The sequence below is a fragment of the Scyliorhinus torazame genome, chromosome 13 (genome assembly GCF_047496885.1).
Source record: "Scyliorhinus torazame isolate Kashiwa2021f chromosome 13, sScyTor2.1, whole genome shotgun sequence".
Lineage (NCBI taxonomy): Eukaryota > Metazoa > Chordata > Chondrichthyes > Carcharhiniformes > Scyliorhinidae > Scyliorhinus > Scyliorhinus torazame.
Window position 1 is genome coordinate 131,126,601 of NC_092719.1, and position 24,078 is coordinate 131,150,678.

Here is a 24,078-nt window from a genome sequence, read left to right on the forward strand (position 1 = left end):
CTGTGGAGGGGTGAGTGGGTTCGTTGGCGTGGGCGAGTTGGGGAGTGGGTGCGCTGGGGAGTTGGGGAGTGGGTGCGCTGGGGGGGAGGGAGTTGGGGAGTGGGTGCGCTGGGGGGGGTGAGTGGGTTCGTCGGCGAGTTGGGGAGAGGGTGCGCTGGGGTGGGTGACTTGGGGAGTGGGTGCACTGGGGAGGGAGTTGGGGAGTGGGTGCACTGGGGGGGCGGGGGGGGAGTGTGTGCGCAGGGGGGGTGCACTGGAGGGGGGGGGAGTGGCTGTGCTGGGGGGGAGTTGGTGCGCGGGGGGGGGTGCACTGAGGGGGGGGGGGGGGGAGTGGCTGTGCTGGGGAGGGAGTTGGTGCGCTGGGTGGGGAGGGTGCACTGGGAGGAGAGTGGGTGCGCTGCTGGGGGGAGGGGGGAGTGGGTGCGCAGCTGGGGGGGGGGAGTGGGTGCGCTGCTGGGGGGGGAAGTGGGTGCACTGCTGGTGGGAGTGGGTGCGCTGCTGGGGCGAGGGGAGTGGGTGCGCTGCTGGGGGGGGAGTGGGTGCGCTGCTGGGGGGGGAGTGGGTGCGCTGCTGGGGGGGGGAGTGGGTGCGCTGCTGGGGGGGGAGTGGATGCGCTGCTGGAGGGGGGAAGTGGGTGCGCTGCTGGGGGGGGGAGTGGGTGCGCTGCTGGGGGGGGAGTGGATGCGCTGCTGGAGGGGGGAAGTGGGTGCGCTGCTGGTGGGAGTGGGTGCGCTGCTGGGGCGAGGGGAGTGGGTGCGCTGCTGGGGGGGGAGTGGGTGCGCTGCTGGGGGGGGAGTGGGTGCGCTGCTGGGGGGAGAAGTGCTGAGGAGTGGGTGCACTGGGGGGGGTGAGTTGAGGAGTGGTTGCGCTGTGGGGCGATTTGGGGAGGGGGGCGAGTTGGGGTGTGGTTGTGCTGGGGGGGCGAGTTGCGGACGGGATGCTCGGGGGCGAGTTGGGGAGTGGGTGCGCTGGGGAGGGGGCGCACTAGAGCGAGTTATAGAGTGGGTGCGCTGGGGGGTGAGTTGGGGAATGGGTGGGCTGGGGGGCGAATTGGGGAGTGGGTGTGTGGGGGGTGCGAATTGGGGAGTGGGTGCATTGGTTGGGGGGGGGAGTTGGGGAGTGGGTGCGTTGGTGGGGGGGGGAGTTGGGGAGTGGGTGCGTTGGTGGGGGGGGGAGTTGGGGAGTGGGTGCGCATGGGGGGGGGAGTTGGGGAGTGTGCGCTGGGGGGGCGAGTTGGGGAGCGGGTGCGCTCGGGCCGAATTCGGCAGTGGGTTCGTTTGGGGGAGTGAGTTGGAATGGGTGCGTTGGGGTGGGCGGGTTGGGGGGGTGAGCTAGGGAGTGGGTGTGCTGGGGGGGTGAATTGGGGTGTGGGTGCGCTGGTGGGGGGGGTGTGGGTGCGCTGGTGGGGGGGTGCGGGTGCACTGAGGGGGTACGAATTGGGGAGTGGGTACGCTGGGGGGGGAATTGGGGAGTGGATATGCTGGGGGGGAATTGGGGAGTGGGTACGCTGGGGGGGAATTGGGGAGTGGGTACGCTGGGGGGGAATTGGGGAGTGCGGACTCTGGGGGGGCGGGGGAATTGGGGATTGGGTGCACATCGGGGGGGGGAGCGAGGGGGTGTATGTGCTCTGGGGGGCGAGTTGTGAAGTGGGTGCGCTCGCTGAATTCGGCAGTGGGTTCGTTTGGGGGGGCGAGTTGGAATGGGTGCGTTGGGGTGGTCAAGCTGGGGTGGGGAGTTAGGGAGTGGGTGTGCTGGGGTTGGTGAATTGGGGTGTGGGTGCGCTGGGATGGGCGACTTGGGGAGTGGGTGCGCTGGGGGGAGGGATTTGGGGAGTGGGTGCGCTGGGGAGGTGGGTGCGCTGGGGTGGGCCTGTTGGGGAGTGGGTGCGCTGGGGGGAGGGATTTGGGGAGTGGGTGCGCTGGGAAGTGGGTGCACTGGGGAGGGAGTTGGGGAGTGGGTGCACTGGGGGGGGAGTGGGTGCGCTGGGGAGGAGAGTGGGTGCGCTGCTGGGGGGGTGTGCGCTGCTGGGGTTAGGGGGGAGTGGGTGCGCTGCTGGGGGGGTGTGCGCTGCTGGGGTTAGGGGGGAGTGGGTGCGCTGCTGGGTGGGGAGTGGGTGCGCTGGGGGGTGGGGGGGATTGGGTGCGCTGGGGAGGAGAGTGGGTGCGCTGCTGGGGGGGGAGAGTGGGTGCGCTGCTGGGGGGGGGGAGTGGATGCGCTGCTGGGGGGTGGAGTGGGTGCGCTGCAGGGGGGAGGGGGTGTTGGGGAGTGAGTGCGCAGGGGGAGAAGTGCTGAGGAGTGGTTGCGCTGTGGGGCGATTTGGGGAGGGGGGCGAGTTGGGGAGTGGTTGCGCTGGGGGGGGAGTTACGGACGGGATGCTCGGGGGCGAGTTGGGGAGTGGGTGCGCTGGGGGGTGAGTTGGGGAATGGGTGGGCTGGGGGGCGAATTGGGGAGTGGGTGTGTTGGGGGGTGCGAATTGGGGAGTGGGTGCGTTGGTGGGGTGGGGAGTTGGGGAGTGGGTACGCTGGTGGGGGGGGCGAGTTGGGGAGTGGGTGCACTGGGGGGGTGGTTGGGGAGTGGATGCGCATGTGGGGGGAGTTGGGGAGTATGTGCGCTGGGGGGGGGGCGAGTTGGGGAGCGGGTGCGCTCGGGCCGAATTCGGCAGTGGGTTCGTTTGGGGGGGGGGGGGGGTGAGTTGGAATGGGTGGGTTGGGGTGGGCGAGTTGGGGGGGTGTGAGCTAGGGAGTGGGTGTGCTGGGGGGGGCGCGGGTACACTGGGGGGGGGCGCAGTTGGGGAGTGGGTGCGCTGGGGGTGCGAATTGGGGAGTGGGTACGCTGGGGAGGAATTGGGGAGTGGGTATGCTGGGGGGGGAATTGGGGAGTGGGTACGCTGGGGGGGGGAATTGGGGAGTGGGTGCACTGGGAGGAGAGTGGGTATGCTTCTGGGGGGGGGGAGTGGGTACGCTGCTTGGGGGGAGGGGGGAGTGGGTGCGCTGCTGGGGGGTGGGGGGGAGTGGGTGCGCTGGGGGGTGGGGGGGAGTGGGTGCGCTGGCGGGGGAGTGGGTGCGCTGGCGGGGGAGTGGGTGCGCTGGGGGGGGAGTGGGTGCACTGCTGGGAGGGGGAGTGGGTGCGCTGCTGGGGGGGGGAGTGGGTGCGCTGCTGGGGGGGGGGGAGTGGGTGCGCTGCTGGGGGGGGGGAGTGGGTACGCTGCTGGGGGGGGGAGTGGTTGCGCTGCTGGGGGGGGAGTGGGTGCGCTGCTGGGAGGGGAGTGGGTGCGCTGCTGGGGGGGAGTGGGTGCGCTGCTTGGGGGGGAGTGGTTGCGCTGCTGAGGGGAGAGTGGGTGCGCTGCTTGGGGGGGGGGGAAGTGGGTGCGCTGCTGAGGGGAGAGTGGGTGCGCTGCTTGGGGGGGGGGAAGTGGGTGCGCTGCTGAGGGGAGAGTGGGTGCGCTGCTTGGGGGGGGGAAGTGGGTGCGCTGCTGGGGGGGGAGTGGGTGCGCTGCTGGGGGGAGGGGGTGTTGGGGAGTGAGTGCGCAGGGGGAGAAGTGCTGAGGAGTGGGTGCACTGGGGGGGGTGAGTTGAGGAGTGGTTGCGCTGTGGGGCAATTTGGGGAGGGGGGCTAGTTGGGGAGTGGTTGCGCTGGGGGGGAGTTGGGGAATGGGTGGGCTGGGGGGCGAATTGTGGAGTGGGTGTGTTGGGGGATGCGAATTGGGGAGTGGGTGCGTTGGTGGGGCGGGGAGTTGGAGAGTGGGTGCGCTGCTGGGGGGGTGGAGTTGGGGAGTGGGTGCACTGGGGGGGAGTGGGTGCGCTGGGGAGGAGAGTGGGTATGCTTCTGGGGGGGGAGTGGGTGCGCTGCTGGAGGGGGGGGAGTGGGTGCGCTGCTGGGGGGGGAGTGGGTGCGCTGGGGGGGGGAGAGTGGGTGCGCTGGGGGGGGGAGTGGGTGCGCTGGGGGGGAGTGGGTGCGCTGGGGGGGAGTGGGTGCGCTGTGGGGGAGTGGGTGCGCTGGTGGGGGGGGGGAGTGGGTGCGCTGCTGGGGGGGGGGAGTGGGTGCGCTGCTGGGGGGGGAGTGGGTGCGCTGCTGGGGGGGGAGTGGGTGCGCTGCTGGGGGGGGAGTGGGTGCGCTGCTGGGGGGGGAGTGGGTGCGCTGCTGGGGGGGGAGTGGGTGCGCTGCTGGGGGGGGAGTGGGTGCGCTGCTGGGGGGGGGAGTGGGTGCGCTGCTGGGGGGGGGGAGTGGGTGCGCTGCTGGGGGGGGGAGTGGGTGCGCTGCTGGGGGGAAGTGGGTGCGCTGCTGGGGGGGGTTGGAGGGGCTGCTGGGGGGGGGGGAGTGGGTGCGCTGCTGGGGGGAAGTGGGTGCGCTGCTGGGGGGGGGTTGGGGGGGCTGCTGGGGGGGTGGGTGTGCTGCTGGGGGGGGGGGAGTGGGTGCGCTGCTGGGGGGGAGTGGGTGCGCTGCTGGGGGGGAGTGGGTGCGCTGCTGAGGGGAGAGTGGGTGCGCTGCTCGGGGGGGGGAAGTGGGTGCACTGCTGGGGGGGGAGTGGGTGCGCTGCTGTGGGGGGAGTGGGTGCGCTGCTGTGGGGGGAGTGGGTGCGCTGCTGGGGGGAGGGGGTGTTGGGGAGTGAGTGCACTGGGGGGGGGTGTGTTGAGGAGTGGTTGCGCTGGGGGGGGAGTTGCAGACGGGATGCTCGGGGGCGAGTTGGGGAGTGGGTGCGCTGGGGAGGGGGCGCACTAGGGCGAGTTGTGGAGTGGGTGCGCTGGGGGGTGAGTTGGGGAATGGGTGGGCTGGGGGGCGAATTGTGGAGTGGGTGTGTTGGGGGATGCGAATTGGGGAGTGGGTGCGTTGGTGGGGCGGGGAGTTGGGGAGTGGGTGCGCTGGTGGGGGGGGTTGGGGAGTGGGTGCACATGGGGGGGGGAGAGTTGGGGAGTATGTGCGCTGGGGGAGCGAGTTGGGGAGCGGGTGCGCTCGGGCCGAATTCGGCAGTGGGTTCGTTTGGGGGGGGTGAGTTGGAATGGGTGGGTTGGGGTGGGCGAGTTGGGGGGGGGGGTGAGCTAGGGAGTGGGTGTGCTGGGGGGGTGAATTGGGGTGTTGGTGCGCTGGGGGGGGCGCGGGTGCACTGGGGGTGGGGGCGCAGTTGGGGAGTGGGTACACTGAGGGGGAGTTGGGGAGTGGGTGCGATTTGGGGAGTGGGTACGCTGGGGGGGGAATTGGGGAGTGGGTATGCTGGGGGGAATTGGAGAGTGGGGACGCTGGGGGGGGAATTGGGGAGTGGGTACGCTGGGGGGGGAATTGGGGAGTGGGTATGCTGGGGGGAATTGGGGAGTGGGGACGCTGGGGGGGGGAATTGGGGAGTGGGTGCGCATCGGGGGGAGCGATGGGGTGTATGTGCGCTGGGGGGGCGAGTTGAGAAGTGGGTGCGCTCGGGCCGAATTCGGCAGCGGGTTCGTTTGGGGGGGCGAGTTGGAATGGGTGCGTTGGGGTGGGTGAGCTAGGGAGTGGGTGTGCTGGGGGGGGGGGTGATTTGGGGTGTGGGTGCGCTGGGAGGGTCGCAGTTGGGGAGTAGGTACGCTGGGGGGGTGGGGGAATTAAGGAGTGGGTATGCTGGGGGGGAATTGGGGAGTGGGTACGCTGGGGGGAGGAATTGGGGAGTGGGTACGCTGGGAGGTAAATTGGGGAGTGGGTACGATGGGGGGGAGTTGGGGAGTGGGTGCGCTGGGGGGGCGTGGGTGCACGCAGGGGGGCGCAGTTGGTGAGTGGGTGCGCTGAGGGGGAGTTCGGGAGTGGGTGCGATGGGGGGCCAAATTGGGGAGTGGGTAAGCTGGGGGGGAATTGGGGAGTGGGTACGCTGGGGGCGAATTGGGGAGTGGGTGCGCATGGTGGGGGGGGGGGAGTTGGGGAGTATGTGCGCTGGGGGGGCGAGTTGGGGAGTGAGTGCGTTCGGGACGAATTCGGCAGTGGGTTCGTTTGGGGGTCGAGTTGGGGTGGGCAAGTTGGGGGCGGCTGAGCTAGGGAGTGGGTGTGCTAGGGGGGTGAATTGGGGTGTGGGTGCACTGGGGAGGGCGCAGTTGGGGAGTGGGTGCGCTGGGGGGGGTGTTGGGGAGTGGGTGCGCTGGGTGGGAATTGGGGAGTGGGTATGCTGGGGGGGGGGGAGTTGGGGAGTGGGTGCACTGGGGGGGGAGTTGGGGCTAGGGTGCGCTGGGGGGGCGAGTTGGGGAGTGGGTGCGCTGGGGGGGGCGAGTTGGGGAGTGGGTGCGCTGGGGGGGCGAGTTGGGAGTGGGTGCGCTGGGGGGGCGAGTTGGGGAGTGGGTGTGCTGGGGTGGGAGAGTTGGGGAGTGGGTGCGCTGGGGGGGGGCGGAGTTGGGGAGTGGGTATGCTGGGGCGGGAATTGGGGAGTGGGTATGCTGGAGGGGGAATTGGGGAGTGGGTACGCTGGGGGTGAGTTGGGGAGTGGGTGCGCTGGGGGGGTAGTTGGGGAGTGGGTACGCTGGGGGGGGAGTTGGGGAGTGGGTACGCTGGGGAGAGGGAGTTGGGGAGTGGGTACGCTGGGGGGGGGGAGTTGGGGAGTGGGTACGCTGGGGGGAGGAGTTGGGGAGTGGGTGTGCTGGGGGGGCGAGATGGGGAGTGGGTGCACTGGGGGTGTAAGTTGGGGAGTGGGTGTGCTGGGGTGGGAGAGTTGGGGAGTGGGTACGCTGGGGGGGAGTTGGGGAGTGGGTGCGCTGGGGGGTGGTTGGGGAGTGGCTGCGGGTTTGGGTCTGGGCACTAGGGCGTGTGGGGTCTGCGGCACAGGTGGGCTGGGTAGTGGGGGCGGGTTTTGTCTGGGGGCACTGGAGAGCTGGGGATTGGGAGCGCTAAGGGCGAATTGGAGATGCACGCGGAAAGGAATAGTGAGAATTTGGGGAGCAGAATAAAGGGTTGTGTGGAGGGGAGGGTGACTTGAGGGAATACAGAGGTGAGAGGGATGAAGTGGAGAGTTGGGGGATTGTGGAGGAGGGTTAGTGAAAAAAGTGTGAAGGTGTATTGAGGGGAATATTGAGGAGAGTTAGGAAAGGGGTGTGGAGAGGGAGAGGAAAGGAAAGAGATGAAGAGTAGAGTTGGGGAAGGGTTAAGTGGAGGGGAGTTGGTGGAGTGTGGTGAGAGTTGGGGAGGGGAAAGGGGTATGGAGAGGAGAAAATGGAGAGGTAGAGTGGAGCAGAGAATGTGGCAGAGAGAGGAACCTTGGGGATGTTGTGGCAAGGAGAGGTGCAAATGGGAGGAGGTCTCTGGGAGTGTTACAATCCATAGCTTGTTCTTGTTGCTGTGAGCAGCGAATACGTGTAGGAGCTTTGTGTCGGGAAAGGGGTGGGGTGCACTGACCTTTGACCCCTGACCTCCCTATTCTTTTGACGATTGCCCAAAATAGATTGCTGGCTGCTGTGGCTTTAGGTGAACTTCTCTACAGCGACCTCATGATCCCTCGTCAGATTCAAGTGGGCGCATGCCCCCCCATGATTATAGAATGGATTGACTCTGTGTTTAATGTCAGTGTATTCCTTTAAACGTAACTAAACATCAAACGAACTAGAATTTACGAATCCTCAAATGACATTCTTTGTGGTTGGTTCGCTTGGCGTTTAGAAAGTAAGTTACTAAGTAACTCGTCTGACTCACGACATAATGTCCTCACAGACGGTGCTAATTAAGGTTTTTGTTTCAAGTGGAATTGCTGTCAGGTCATGGAATAGTACAGCGAGGGTTAAGACTCTATTCCACTGAGGGTTTGTTGCACAACAGAGGACAGAGGATTTGAGACAGAAAGGGACTGAATGGCAAAGGGTTTAAGAAAGAAACCGAGTGAGAAGGCACGGATCTAGGAAACAAAAACAGAGCTAATGGTAGAGAGTGAAAAACAATGAAAGTTCGAAGGAAAAGATCTGTTTGTTTTGGGTGATTTGGTGGGTAAATTAGTTTGGAGTGGTTTTGTCACACAGCTAAACTAGGTCATGTTTTTGCCCTGGCGTTCATACTCATATTTTCCTGTGGAAAGAACCAGCGGCAGAATTCTCTCATGGCCCCACCAGCAGTTCAATGGCTGGTGCCAGGAAACCCGCTGGAGGCCAGCGTGGAACTGATTTGCATCCCACTAATGGGATGCAGATGAAGGTCCAACCAGAATCTTCCTCCCACTGCCGATTCTCCATTACACCAGCGGGAAAACAAGCAAAGCCAGGACATGAAGAGGTCCATCTCCTTTCTTCAACGATGGGTTGGTGATGTTGGGCACCTTTTCAATATGGCACCCAGATATAAGGGTGGGACCCGCACTATCATGCCCACCTCTCACCACCACAGAATATGGCACAACCCTCCCAGGGTGCATAACTGGATGTCGGGGCCAGGAGATCCAGCATGGTATTCCGCCTGTCTCCACATGGGGAATATTCCATGGTCCCGCCCCGCCACAGGACTTGGCACCCAGATGGGAGAATACCACCCTGAAACTGCAAGCCTAGTAAATTTATTTTACTTACCCCTTGGAAAACCAGGGCCACTAAGGTTGTGGACAGTGGTGGGGCTTCAACCCGTGAGATGTGCTGGCTCAACACAGGGAAGGGATTAAACCTGGGATATTCTCATCCTCATAGTCTAGTAACACACCAGGTACCGGAGGACTGAGGGAATGTTATAATGCTGAGTTCATTAAATCAGACCACATAATGGAGAAAACCAATTGGTGGTTACAACCTTTGGCAATGTGGTGTTGCCAAGGAGAAAAGAAGGGTAGATAGAGATGTATTAAGGTGTCAAAAGTACGGTACGGGGAAAGAAAGCTTGTGCCAAGCCAAATCGTGATGGGTGTTGAGAAGGGTCAGACTTTGCAGGACTACAGCAAATGGTGGCTCCCTCCATGCTTTCTCTCAGATGGCCATGTCATTTTAATTTGGCGAATCCTTTGTAAAGTCCTGTGGTGTTAGATATTTTCTCATATGTTGTTTGTTAGCCCTTCACTAAGGCACAACACTGCCCCTATAATAATTGACTAGGGAGCGGTCATCGGGATGGTGAGTAGGTGGACTGGATCCATCAGAAAGCTTCAGGTTTAGTCAGACTGAATGATCTTTTTCCTGTTGCTAAAGATTCTTCTGTCGTGACCATAGCCCAATTCAATTCCAGTTCAATCTGAGAAGCAGGACTAACCATGATTAACAGGTTTGTTACACAGTATGCAGAGTAAAGGGCGTCAGGCAACAGGAAGGTGTTCCACGTGGACTACCCAACCCCTTCCCCCACCTTGGAATGTGGTGATCTAATGCTTAGTTGTTTCATGAAGCCGGAAGTGTAGTCTGTGAGCTGGCTGAACACAGGCAGTCGGTGTGGGAAGCTTCTTGGCTGATTCCAGTGTGAGGGATTGACGGCACTCTCTGCACAGTCAATCCTTATCAAAAAAGCTTCCTTCCTTTCTCCTCCCAATGTGCTGGGAAAGTTTAGAACATTTCACTTTTGAATGTTTTAATCATTCAAGATGTTTAATGAAACTTTGTTTTTTAAAAAAATCTTAATTTTAAAATAAACATTATTCCTTTCTCCCGCGCAGGCAACTCTTCCCCACCTCCTTACCGTGCCTTTATTTCTTCCCCTTACCTGCACATTCTTCTGGGCCTCTCCGCAGCTCTTCAAGGGCACAGTCTGGGTGATAGTGAATTTGATGGCTCTTTCAGACCAGTGACTCTGATCTTTTCTGTACTTCTTCTGAACTTTTTCTGATGCCGATAATTACATTTTGAAAGTTAAAGCTTTGTCAATTAGGTAAATTAGGTATGTCAATAATCTGGTTTGTCTCAAATGGATTAAATCTGCGTCACTCTTACTGGAAGATGGCACCAGATTAACGCATCGGGGTCAAATCTCATATGCACAGGCTCCACTGATCGGACCGAGATCTCTACTTCTGTAGTACTGAATCTCTCAAGTGTGTAGTGTTCAAGAGAACCAGAGCTTTCACGCGTGTAGTATTAATTGAATCTGGAAATCTCATACATAAAGCATAGGATCTGTATTTCTCACACATGTAGCTCTGATGGATCTGGATTTCCCACATGCCTGTGACATTGATAGAATCTGGATATATTGCATGTGTAACTTTAATGAGATCTGGATCTCTTGCATAGACTGTGGATCTTTCTCATGTGTAGCATTTATAGGATCTAGATCCCTCACAGTGGCACGGTAGCACAGTGGTTAGCACTGTAGCTTCACAGCGCCAGGGACCCGGATTCGATTCCCGACTTGGGTCACTGTCTGTGCGGATTCTGCACATTCTCCCCGTGTCTGCGTGGGTTTCCTCCTATAAATCCCGAAAGACATGCTTGTTAGGTGGATTTGACATTCTGAATTCTCCCTCCGTGTACCCGAACAGGCGCTATAGTGTGGCGACTAGGGTAACAATGACAGTAACTTCATTGCAGTGTTAATGTAAGCCTACTTGTGATGCTAGAGCAATTGGTAAGCATGTGATCATTCTTCGGTGTTTGACTGACCAGACTGAGAGCTAGTGCTGGGAAATGTTTGCGGGCAGGGATTCTGCTGTTTCAGTTTCTGCAGTATTCACTTGATGGCCTCTGATGATCTTTCAAATTTTAGCTGCTTTTCAGTTTGGAAAATAGCTGGGTCACTGTCCGTGTGGAGTTTGCACATTCTCCCCTTGTCTGTGTGGGTTTCACCCCCATAACCCAAAGATGTGCAGGTTAGGTGGATTGGCCACGCTAAATTGCCCCTTAATTGGATACTCTAACTTTATTTTTTTTTAAAAGAAAAAGTTTGGAAAATAGGATTGGTCTATGAAAACATAACGGCTTCAAAAATGTCCTCTGTCTTGGCCTGTGGCAGCCACCTTTTTTACCTGCAAGAGCCTGTTGCCGATTCCTCTTTACTACGCTCTTTACTCTGGCTCTGTTCCAATTAGGGCAATCAGTGAATTTGCCTTCTTTCTATATTGTCTATGTCCGAATGCTTAGAGTCACCAGGTATCGAATGATACCACCACAAGTTTCAACCGGCTCTCAATCAAAGAGCCAAAAACCAGTTAGTTAGTTCAAGGTCAAGGGTACTTTATTTACATACAATCAATCATGCAACTTGCACTACTAGGTAACTACTCCTATTACTAAGACAACCTGTACTTTATTTCGGGCACCCGGTTTAGGTCAGGAAACAGTGGCCGCTGTTCAGGGTCTCTTGGGTTCGAAGTGGCAACTGCTGCTCAGCTGGGTTCGTCCTTCTGGTAGTGGACGTTGAACTCGAACTTGCTTCTGGTGTTGCTGCAGTTGGCAATGGCCGTGATCGGGGTACCAAGGCCAAAAAAGAGCGAGCATATGGCGAACTCTTCCTTTATACTCGGGGAGGGGGGGGCTTTCGTGCTCTTTGGGGCGGTTCTTCAATTTGGGCCTTACTAATTGGGTGATCCCTGATCACTCCGTTCGATTCCTTAGCCAATAGGTGGGTGGGGATCTAGATGACTGGGCGTGTCTCAAGCGGTCATTGACCCCGTTGTTTGTGTTTCCCTTGGACAGGGAGTGGCGCCGAAATGTCTGGGACTGTCCTGGTTGCTGGAGTACCAGTCCTTTGTGTTGGGGGAGATGGGCCATCACCTGCTAATCGGCCTGATTAACATGCTAATGGGACGGGGTTTCGATACCGTCTGGACTTTGCTGACAAATATGCATTTCAGGCTCAGAACCTGCCTGACTCTTGGCTTGTCCATTTTACCCATCGGTCTTTGCGAGTTGCTCTGTGCTTAGTTGGAAGTGGCCATCCCAGGTGGCTTCAAGCCTGTATAATATCAGCAGGTTATTGGACCATGGAAAGCTTATGCGTTGAGTTTGATTTCTGCCTATTACCTTTTTATCTCTGTGTCTGTGATTCTCTCATTCCCTTTCTTTCTTAACACACACAGACACAGATGCTCTCTATGGCAGAAGCCATCAAATAACAATAAGAAACAGGATACCTACTTGTTTTTCTTTCTCTGTCTAGCCTTATGGTAAGGGCAACTGTGGTAACAAAGAACAAAGAACAAAGAAATGTACAGCACAGGAACAGGCCCTTCGGCCCTCCAAGCCCGTGCCGACCATACTGCCCGACTAAACTACAATCTTCTACACTTCCTGGGTCCGTATCCTTCTATTCCCATCCTATTCATATATTTGTCAAGATGCCCCTTAAATGTCCCTATCGTCCCTGCTTCCACTACCTCCTCCGGTAGTGAGTTCCAGGCACCCACTACCCTCTGCGTAAAAAACTTGCCTCGTACATCTACTCTAAACCTTGCCCCTCTCACCTTAAACCTATGCCCCCTAGTAATTGACCCCTCTACCCTGGGGAAAAGCCTCTGTCTATGCCCCTCATAATTTTGTATACCTCTATCAGGTCGCCCCTCAACCTCCTTCGTTCCAGTGAGAACAAACCGAGTTTATTCAATCGCTCCTCATAGCTTATGCCCTCCATACCAGGCAACATTCTGGTAAATCTCTTCTGCACCCTTTCTAAAGCCTCCACATCCTTCTGGTAGTGTGGCGACCAGAATTGAACACTATACTCCAAGTGTGGCCTAACTAAGGTTCTATACAGCTGCAACATGACTTGCCAATTCTTATACTCAATGCCCCGGCCAATGAAGGCAAGCATGCCGTATGCCTTCTTGACTACCTTCTCCACCTGTGTTGCCCCTTTCAATGACCTGTGGACCTGTACTCCTAGATCTCTTTGACTTTCAATACTCTTGAGGGTTCTACCATTCACTGTATATTCCCAACCTGCATTAGCCCTTCCAAAATGCATTACCTCACATTTGTCCGGATTAAACTCCATCTGCCATCTCTCCGCCCAAGTCTCCAGACAATCTAAATCCTGCTGTATCCTCAGACAGTCCTCATCGCTATCCGCAATTCCACCAACCTTTGTGTCGTCTGCAAACTTACTAATCAGACCAGTTACATTTTCCTCCAAATCATTTATATATATTACAAAGAGCAAAGGTTCCAGCACTGATCCCTGTGGAACACCACTGGTCACAGCCCTCCAATTAGAAAAGCATCCCTCCATTGCTACCCTCTGCCTTCTATGGCCTAGCCAGCTCTGTATCCACCTTGCCAGTTCACCCCTGATCCCGTGTGACTTCACCTTTTGTACTAGTCTACCATGAGGGACCTTGTCAAAGGCCTTACTGAAGTCCATATAGACAACATCTACTGCCCTACCTGCATCAATCATCTTAGTGACCTCCTCGAAAAACTCTATCAAGTTAGTGAGACACGACCTCCCCTTCACAAAACCGTGCTGCCTCTCACTAATACGTCCATTTGCTTCCAAATGAGAGTAGATCCTGTCTCGAAGAATTCTCTCCAGTAATTTCCCTACCACTGAAGTAAGGCTAACTGCTGTGTCCTGGGTAAAATTAGTTAACTTGGGCCAAACAAGGAATTGAACCTGTAACCTTCTGGATGGCATGGTAGCACAGTGGTTAGCACTGTTGCTTCACAGCGCCAGGGTCCCAGGTTTGATTCCTGGCTTGGGTCACTGTCTGTACGGAGTCTGCACGTTCTGCATGGGTTTCCTCCAGGCGCTCCGGTTTTCTCCCGCAGTCCAAAGATGAGCAGGTTGGATGGATTGGCCATGATAAATTGCCCTTCGTGTTCAATAAAGGTTAGGTGGGGTTACTGGGTTACGAGGTTAGGGTGGAGGTGTGGGCTTGGGTGCCCTTTCAAAGAGCCGGTGTAGGCCCGATGGGACAAATGGCCTCCTTCTGCACTGTAAATTCTATGATCCCTCCAGAAGTCCATTCTACTTGGGAACACTCTTTGGGAGGAATTTTGACCTGATTGTGAGAGATGTATAACAGGCAGCTATTGCCTTTTTGAACTGTCGCCGGAAGTCAAAATGACCCACTTTTGTGTGGGGAAAAAATAACTTTCCAGTCAGTCTCTAAAACAGAAAATGCTGAAACTCAGCAGATCACTTGGAGTCTAAGGAGGACGGCCAGGGTTGCATTTCAGGGCTAGCCATTACATTCCTCCAAAAACATTATGTTGCCTTTTGCACTGGCTGGATCATTCACCAACTTCAAAATAATTCATGAAGTAAAACTGGGCAAAATACTGAACAACAAAATACTTCAAACCCAGAACTGCTAAATTCTTGTAGATACTTGAGCATATTCAATAAACTGGCAACTCAGTGCAGTACTAAGGGAATGTTGCATTGTCAGGTAAACCATTTAGATGAAGTGTTAAACTGTTCAGATGGATGAATGGGACTTTTCGAAAAGTAGGGAGATCTGATGTCCTGGCCAAGAGTCATCCCCTGACAAATACTACCAAAAAGATTAACCCATCATTGCTGTTTGTAGAGCTTTGCTGTGGAAGTTGCCTTTGCAATGAAATGTTTCAGGACATCCTGAAAATATGAAACATGTTTTGGAGAAATATGCTGTATTAAGGCAGTTGAAGATTGAGAATTATAGGAACATATGAATAGGTATGCCATTCAGCCCCTCCAGTCTGGTCAATTCTATTCACCGCATCGCAAGAAGGATATACTGGCTTAGACAGTTGAAGTTGTCAAAACTGGATTGGTCAATTTTTTCGACAAGGGCATTATGGGCCAGTGAGCTAAGGTGGGTGGATGGAGAATACGTACTGTGATCTAAATGAATGGCAGTAGAGGCTCGAAGGGCTGAATGGCCTTCATCTGTTCTAATGTTCTACCATTCCGTTAGATCATGGCTGGAACTGTACCTCAGCTCAATCTACCATAACGCTAATGCTTTGACAATATGAAGAAAATACCAACAGCCCTCACACCTTGTTCATCAATGGGATAACAAATAGAAATAATGGGCAGGATTTTCCGGCTCTGCCCACGGGCAGGATCTTCCAGTCCCACTGAAGGCGACCTCCCGCAGCAGGTTCCCCGGCAGCGGAACGGGCGAGCTATGCAAAACGTCATAGACATCAGCAGGGCCAGAAGATCCTGCCTGCAGCCAATGATGAGCCACCTCTGCTGTCGGAAAACAACTTTGGAAGAGGGTGGGGGGGGGAGAAAATCCCACCCAGTGTTCTTCATACCCTGAATTGTAACCACTCTCTAACGGTACATAACGGCAATAGAAAATTAAAAAGATCTGCATACATTAATATTTTAATCAGGTTCTCTACAGTGCATCCCCCACACTCATTCCTGTTTTCCAAGCCATGGTCAGCAGTCCAGTCTCACTGTCACAGGTTCTGATCCACCATTTTGTACCTGATGAAGCAGGAGCTCGATATAACCACTGATTTTCCTCACCATATTCAGCGCATTAGCAGTGTATAATGGTGCAGGAGATTACTCCAGACAGGAAAATCATGTGGCAGCTGCTCTATTTCTGCCATCAAAATGCCTTTCCCAGATTCTTGAAATCTGGCCTGTTGAGATCTGACTGACCTCCTTCGCATTCGTTAAAGTGGGAGAAGATCTTCAGTAGCACAACCTCGCCCTGTGGAAATTCACTCCTTATCTATTTAACTCCGACTAAAACAAAGGATAGAAATTCCTATGCCTAGGGCAGCCACTCTGTTGTTTAAGCATGACTTGCTCCAGCTGTACTGTATCTTAAAATACATGACCAACTGGTGGTGTTGGGGGGGATTCCCTGATGGAATAGTCAGAACTGGACTATAGGTAGGGTGGACCTGAGGGCCAGGAAGGCCTTCCCTTATTCTGGGGCTTTCTGATGTTCTATTGATCTTTGTGTGCATAATTTGCTCTTGTAAATATAAAAATAAGAAAAGCCAAGGATGCAAAAAGACCAATTTGCCTGTTGCCGTGCAGAAATTGGATTCCTGATGCACAGTGGCTGTTGTGAAGAGAATGAAAATAAAGTAGAATTCATGACATGGTTCTTATCAAAGAAGTGTATTCTACACAATTCAAAGTCTAATAACATGAGGTAGCTGCCTACTGGAGCTCCAGTTCCCTCAGTATTTTACATTTAAGAATAGACCCCTTGAACACCTCCAATTTTTATTGCTCTACCATTGGTGGCCATGCCTTCACTGCCTGGGCACCAAGCTCCCTCCCTGAACCTCCCCGCCTCTCTATTTCTTCTTGTTCCTTTCAGGTGCTCTGTAAAACCTACTTCCCCTGTCCTGATGTCTACATGGATCCACATCAATCTTTGTTTGATAACCCTCCTGTGAAATATTGTTGGACCTATGCTAAATGCACTGTATTAATGCAAGTTGTTGTGTTTAACGAAAGCATGGGAAATGATATTTTGCAAGGAACTAGCTCTTGCTGTGACATTATGGATTCCAGTCACAATACATCGCTCTAAGCTTCTGTCTGAACAGCTCTTCCAGGGAGAGGTGGAAAAATGGCTCCCTCATGGCTTTCGGGGAAATCCAAGTTCCATGTGCTCTAAGCTTGATCACTGGACTCAGATGTGCCTTCAGGCTTCCATTGCTACAGAACAAAAATTCATTCAGTAACCCTGCTTTGCAAGCGTGATGGGAATAGAACCAAGAAATATAATCATAGAATCACATCATAGAATTTACAGTGCTGAAGGAGGCCATTCGGCCCATCGAGTCTGCACCGGCCCTTGGAAAGAGCACCCCACTTAAGCCCACATCTCCACCCTATCCCAGTAACCCCACCAACTGATGGCTATCTTAGATGAAGAGGACATAGCTTTTCCTGTCAGTGATGGTCTCTCTGAGAGTTGTTTGACACATCCTGAGGATGTTGACAGAAACCATCAAGCAGCCCTTTTCCTTCCTGAATCCTTCAGCAGCTGTTGAGTTAATTTCAGCACGAGGACAGATGGTATAAAACAGGCTTTCCCGCAGTGCAAGCTAATGAAATGCGCCTTGACTTTTTTTTTGATCAGATGTTTTTATGTTGTTAATCCACCAGCCCTGTGGAGAATCCAATGACCCAGTCCACTATTTTCTTTTCTTTATTCTTACATCCATGGCAAGACCAGCATTTGTTTCCCATCGCTAATTGTCCTTGTACTGAGTGGCTTTCTAGATCATTTCAGAGGGCAGTTAACCACATTGCTGTGGGTTTGGAGTCACATGTATATCAGAACAGGTAACGAGGGCAGATTTCCTTCCCTAAAGGATGTTAGTGAACCAGATGAGTTTTTCTGATAATTGGCAGTGGTTTAATGGTCACCATAACTGAGACCAGCTTTTCAGTTCCAGATTATTAATTGAGTTTAAATTCCACCAGCTGCTGTTCGTAGACCACTCCAAATCTCACTCTCAGAGTTTGGCCCCTCGACCTGTTCTCCAGGCCCTCCACCTTAGCTCTGAGCCATTTGTTGACCACGACCACCTTCTGAAGCTCCTCGCCCATCAAGGTGAACTGGTCGTGGAGTTGCGGCAGTGCCGAGTCCACCCATTTCAACTTCTCTCCTTGATCCCGCACCTCTACTGACGTCTTCTTTACTGCTGTCTTTACCAGGGCAATCGCCTCCTCCAACCACTCTTTAAGTGAGGCCGTCCTCTCCCTCCGAAGCACCTTCAAATGTTTGGCAAACAGCCTCTCAAACTCCACCGACATCACCTCGGTGAGAGCTTCCACAGTGAGGGGAGCGGCCCCACCCGACGACCCAGCCCCTGCCACCTTTCTTCCTGCGGGACTCAGAGCAGCACATGCCGGCGGACTTCTTGCCAGCACCTTTCTTCTGGGCCTTCGACAATCTTCAACCTCCAACCCGAACAGGTGGCGGAGTGTGGCGACTAGGGGATTTTCATACTAACTTCATTGCAGTGTTAATGTAAGCCTACTTGTGACAATAATAAGGATTATTATTATGGTGAGATTTGTACACATGCCTCCAGATCATTAGCCTGGGCCTCTGGGTCAATAATTGACTGCTTTACCACTATGTCACCATCTCCACAACATGAATGGGTGTTCCTTAGGTAAAGGTCAGACTGGTCAATGAATTCTTCACGGTAGCCTTGTGTATAGCACAATTGCTTCACAGCTCCAGGGTCCCAGGTTCGAATCCGGCTTGGGTCACTGTCTGTGCGGAGTCTGCACATCCTCCCCGTGTGTGCGTGGGTTTCCTCCGGGTGCTCCGGTTTCCTCCCACAGTCCAAAGATGTGCAGGTTAGGAGGATTGGCCATGATAAATTGCCCTTAGTGTCCAAAATTGCCCTTAGTGTTGGGTGGGGTTACTGGGTTATGGGGATAGGGTGGAGGTGTTGACCTTGGGTAGGGTGCTCTTACCAAGAGCCGGTGCAGACTCGATGGGCCGAATGGCCTCCTTCTGCACTGTAAATTCTATGATAATCTATGATGAAGGATCCCACCCCGCTTGGCTCCTGTGAGCCTGCTATACAGAAATATTGATGCCAGTTATAGAAATCATAGAAAAGTGGAGCAGAACTCCTTCAATAAATATTGAATTTGAATAGATGACTGCATTGATGACTGATGACCATCCAAAGTGCATGTGCGTGTTGAGTATGAGAAAAGGAGGACACCATGAAAAATATTTCCTGGCCCGGTGCAGAATCAGAAAACACACGAGCCCAGAATGAATCCTCTCTGTATTGAATGAACTAATTTCAGTAAGTGTGTGGGGGGTGGGGGGGGGGGGGGGGGGTGGGAGAGAGATGAGAGAGAGAGAAGAATTTGTATATTTGGAATTGGCTACTTGAGCAATGTGCCAGTACAACGCAATATATAGGGGTGAATTCTCCGCCAGCTGCACATCCTCGCCCACGGGTTTTCCTGCAGCCTGGGGGGCTACAATGGGAAATCCCATTGGCCGGCAGCGGGAATGGAGAATCCCGCTGTCAACGCCGGCGTGCCGCCAAAGAACATGCAGTTGGGGAGGCGGAGAATTCACCCCATAGACTTTGCACCAACAGAACCAAGTAACCAGGGGAGAAAATCTGTATCCTGCCCCCTCGCTGCCTGCTTCTCATGCACTTCACCATCCCAACGCATGCTAATGGAAACTCTTTGGCTCATTGAGAGGAGTATTTATAAAGTTTTTTGTTGCTTTGCAGGATGAGTACATTGATTGGAAGAAGCAAGTTCTTTCACGTGATGAAATCGAGCCCAAGATTCTAGAGTACAACTCTCAGATCAACAGTGATCTCTTAATGACACTGGTGAGTAACAAACCCAAATGCTGATGTAGCGGAGGGTTAAGGTATTGGACCTTTTCATTAACACCTTACCGTCATTTATTCAAAAATAAGTTATTCAAGAAGCCCAACACCATCCAGGACAAAGTAACCCACTTGATTGGCACCCTTTCCACCATCTTAACCATTCACTCCCTGCACCACTGGAACACAGTGGCAGCAACATAAGGAAAAATGCTTTTACGCAGTGAATGGTTACGATCTGGAATGGTGTGCCAGAGAGTGCAATGGCGGTACATTCCATTGTGGTGTTGCATACATCAGCACCAGGGGCTACCTATGAAAAGCCGCTACGTCACATGTGCAGGGCCCCATTCGAGCAGTTGATGAGCAAATTGGACATACCTTTGCTGCTGTTTGTTCATTGGTGTCAACTTCTTCCCAGATGGTTGACAGCCATGGGCCTCCATTTCTGTCTGTCCTGTTCTGCCCTTATGCATCCCGCATAAGTGAGCTGCATCCAGTCCATAATACTCATCCTCCAATTTTTCTTCTGTTTCCCTCTTCTAGGTTTTACATTGATCTTTCTTTCCAATTACTTTCTGTCCACCATCTGTTTAAATGATCAAATCATTGCATCTTCCTCCCTTTCAGGTTATGCTGCTCTTGCTCATGTATTTGCTTTGTTTGGCCCCTTGTTCCGCACTGTAACCAATCGCTGTTTTGTCGATGTATCATTTGTCAATGTTCCCTGTTAATTATTCTTGTGTCTACTATGTACGTACTGTGTACGTTCCTCGGTGCAGAAAAATACTTTTCACTGTACTTCGGTACATGTGACAATAAATAAAATCAATCAATCAATGTACTAATTTACTCTTCTTCATCAATTTCCAGAACTTCCTCATTTGACTTTCTGTCTGTGTAACATTTACAGACCATCCTCCTGTATGTCCACATCTGGAATGCATTCAGCTTATCTATACACTCTGTTTATTGTCAATTTCTCCGAGGAATATAACATAGATGACAACATGCAACACTTCAGCATTCTTTTCCTAAGACTCGGGTTCAGTTTCTTTGATGTCAACATGTCCTTCATTCTGATGCAGCTCAATTCTGCTACAGATTTCACAATCACGTTTCCCATTAGTTGTCTGTGATAATCTGTCCCATGTGACCCTTTTCAGTTTTTCTAGGAGTTATCCGTTTACTTCAGTTTTCACTTCTGGGATGAGGTTGCTCTGCTTATCACCATTGTCTTGTTCTTCTCGTTCATTTTCAATCCATATACCACACTCCCTGTTTTCACTTTGTTTACAATATCCTGTATGTCTCTTCTGACTCTGAAATCTTTCTGACTCTGAAATCTTTCTGCTGGTGTAAATATATTTTAAAAATGATTGCCGATGCCAACTCTCACATGACCCATTTCTAATCTCCACAGAACAGTGATGGAACATACACCGGGTTCATTAAGGTTCAGCTGAAATTGGTGAGGCCTATCTCCGTATCTGCTAACATGAAGCCTCAATCGATTTACGGCAGCAAGAAAGCGACAGGACCATCACGCTCACAGCCAGTAAAACGCCGCACATCCTTCTACCTCCCAAAGGACACTGTGAAGCATTTGCACATCAGCAGCCACACAAAGTCCAGCGAGGTGATCAAAGCGCTGCTCAACAAGTTCATGGTGGTGGACAATCCCCGCAAATTCGCCCTGTTTCAACGGGTCGAGAAAGATGATCAAGGTACATCTAATGGAAAAATACAGCTGCTCTTAGATCAGAAAGAAAGAACTTGCATTTATATAGCTTATATACCTTGCGTGATTCAGGACGTGACAGAGCACTTTACAGCCAATAAGTTACTATTTGAAGCTTAGTCACAGTTGCAGTGTAGGAAATGCGGCAGCTAATTTGCGCAGAGCAAGCTATCACAAACAGCAACATGATAATGAACAGAAAATCGATTTTGCATGTTAGTTGAGGAATAAACACGGGGGGGAAACTCCCCTGCTGTTCTTCAAATAGTGATAAGGGATCTTTTGCATCTACTAGAAGGCAGATGGACCACAATTTGACATCTCGTCCAAAAGACACCTCCAACACTGCAGCACACGCACTCTCTCAGTGCTGAACTAGAGTGCCTGCTGAGTTCATGTGCTCTCAAGTTTCAGTAATGGGATTTAAACCCACAGTCTTCAGACTCGATGGAAAGAATGCTACCCACTGAGTTGCAGCTAACTCAGCCCAACAAATGGAACCAGGTTCCAATGTCCAGGACGTGAGATCCAGGCAAATGATCATAGATCATAGAATTTACAGTGCAGAAGGAGGCCATTCGGACCATCCCAAGTTTGCACCGCTCCTTGGAAAGAGCACCCTACTTAAAACCACACCTCCACTCTATCCCTGTAACCCAGTAATCCCACCTAACATTTTTGGACACTAATCGCAATTTGGTATTGCCAATCCACCTAACCTGCACATCGTTGGACTGTGGGAGGAAACCGGAACACCCGGAGGAAATCCATGCAGACACGGGGAGAATGTGCACACTCCACACAGACAGTGACCAAGCCGGGAATCAAACCCACATCCCTGGTGCTGTGAAGCAACAATGCTAATCACCGTGCTACTGACCTACCATGGAGAAACGTAGAAGTTCAAGTAGCACGGACAAGTTAGAATCAAAAACAAAATTAGGGAGCTAAAGGCCCAAAATTGACATCAGCCAGTTCCTGAAGTAGAATCCCACGAGCTGGGTGAACCAATCAGAGAACTGTGTGCAGAGGTTAATACTCATAATTGCACCAGGTTTTCCATTAGCTGGAAATTCAAGTGTTCTAACTTTGGCGCGGGCATTAATATCAGAGACTATGTGGCACACACGAGGCGAATAAATCTTTTAAAAGAACTTGCTAGAACAGTAGGTTAGCTGTGAAGGACAGCTGGAGGCAATTAGATGAAAAGGAACAGGCTTGTTTGGAAGCCTAAAGGCCTATTCCTGTTCCTAATAAAGCCTGTGTTCTGTGGTGTGGAGATTGATAGACCACATCCAGTTTATCAAGCTGATGAGGCCCTCACAGTCACTTCCATTGTGAGGAAATCCTGAGACAAACAGATCCACTTTCCCAACTCGCTGCCAATTCCCTGATGGGAGGATGTGAATTTCTGGCCTATCTGTTGCCTCGCTCGGGACTTGGCTGGGTGTGCTTCCTGTCCCCTCCCTTGCAAATGGCTTTTGTTAAAAGGAGCACAGTCAGGCTCAGGAAGTTTGAGCCTTGTACTTTCCCAGCGGGTTGACATCTATCTCTGTGAAATCATTCAGTTCATTCTATTGCAGGAATAATTTGTAGGGCTTTTTTTTTTCATGAAGTGGCATTAAAAATCTGCCAGACAAGTAAGTTTATTTATGGCTCATTTATGCAAACAATGCTTTGGTGTTTTTTAAAAAATCTTTCAAGTCAGCCTGACCTTCACAGACTGACATTTGCCAGTGCCCCTTGTAAACAACTATGTCTTGAGCTACAATCCAAGCCTGATTTCCCCTGTTCAGTTTAACTCGGTACTGCTGAGAGACATCACAACGTCAGTGTCGTGTCGCAACTCAGTAACGTTGAGCCTCCCAATTGGTCCTCCCAATTCCACGACTGAATTCCACAGAATAAAACCTGCGCGATCCAAGTTGTGGCGACACCGAGAGGAGTGGGGAATCACACCTGCATCTCCCGTTCCATTAAAACCAGCAATGGGGATTAAATTTTCATCTCCCAAACTGTGGGGGTTGAACCTACATTTCCCAATTCTGGGACACTGAGCTGTTGAAATTGAGCTTGTCTCCCAACTCGATGATATTGAGAATTCAGTAATGGTTACTGAGTGGGAAAATATTTGAGTGTGTTAAGGGTGTTCACAGTCTCCAAATAGGTGACTGACCAACTCTAATTTGGCAGAATGTTTGTTGCTGGTAATGATCTGAAAAATAGGCCATGGGGAACTGCCCATACTTAATCTGATTAAAACATAGGCTGGAGGGGCAGCATGGTGGCACAGTGGGCCAACTCTGGGGCCTCTAGGCGCCGAGGTCACAGGTTCGATTCCGGCTCTGGGTCACTGTCCGTGTGGAGTTTGCACATTCTCCCCGTGTTTGCGTGGGTTTCGCCCCCACAACCCAAAGATGTGCAGGCTAGGTGGATTGGCCACACTAAATTGCCCCTTAATTGGACAAAATGAATTGGGTACACTAAATTTATTAAAACAAAAAAATAGGCTGGATTCTTCTGCCCCGTCTGCCACAAGATCGCCACAGGCGAGATGCGGACAGTGGAAAAATCGATTGAATTTGGGCAGGATTCTCCGGTCACCGGGCCAGAAAATCCCGCCCAAAGTAACCAGCATCTGTTTCAGAGCATAGATTCCCCAATCAGGCAGTTATGGGTTCAGACTAGAGTGCTTCTCGCCATTGAAGAGAGGGTTCATCGTGAGCTTCTGTGTGCATTCCAGGCTGGTGCCCCAGTACCTGATCCAGGAAGTATAAAACTCAGTATGAGTTTCATAATGAAATTCAAGCTTTTTATTTCCTTTGCAGTTTACACTCGGAAGCTTTCTGATGACGAGCACCCCTTATACCTGAGGCTGGTGGCTGGGCCAGATGAGAAGATGTTAAGCCTTGTCCTCAAAGAGAATGAGACGGGAGAAGTGAACGTGAGTGGGAATATTATTGAGCAGCTGCCTGTTGATTTGGGTGTAAAGTGCCGGATTGAGAGCAAAGCTCCTCCCTCAGAGTAAAATCGGGAAGGCTGGAACATAATTCTCTGACTCAAAACTGTCCTGTTCTCACTGGGTGGATATTCAGGGGTTCAGTGGTTAAATTATTGACCTATTAATCCAATAGGCCTGGCCTCCTAATCCAGAGTTCATGAGATTAAATCTCACCAAGACAAATTTGAATTCAGTTTTAA

The 24,078-nt window shown here is 52.9% G+C and overlaps 1 protein-coding gene across 2 annotated transcripts in view; it reads left to right on the forward strand.

Annotated features, from left to right (window-relative positions):
* LOC140388277 (ras association domain-containing protein 1-like) overlaps positions 1 to 24,078 on the forward strand; it is a 157,515-nt gene that overhangs the window by 126,013 nt on the left and 7,424 nt on the right. For both annotated transcript variants that reach the window (XM_072472156.1, XM_072472154.1), the window contains 3 exons: positions 19,032 to 19,136; positions 20,560 to 20,863; positions 23,706 to 23,821. In XM_072472156.1, coding sequence (XP_072328257.1) covers positions 19,032 to 19,136; positions 20,560 to 20,863; positions 23,706 to 23,821 — 525 coding nt within the window. The remainder of the gene's footprint in view (positions 1 to 19,031; positions 19,137 to 20,559; positions 20,864 to 23,705; positions 23,822 to 24,078) is intronic.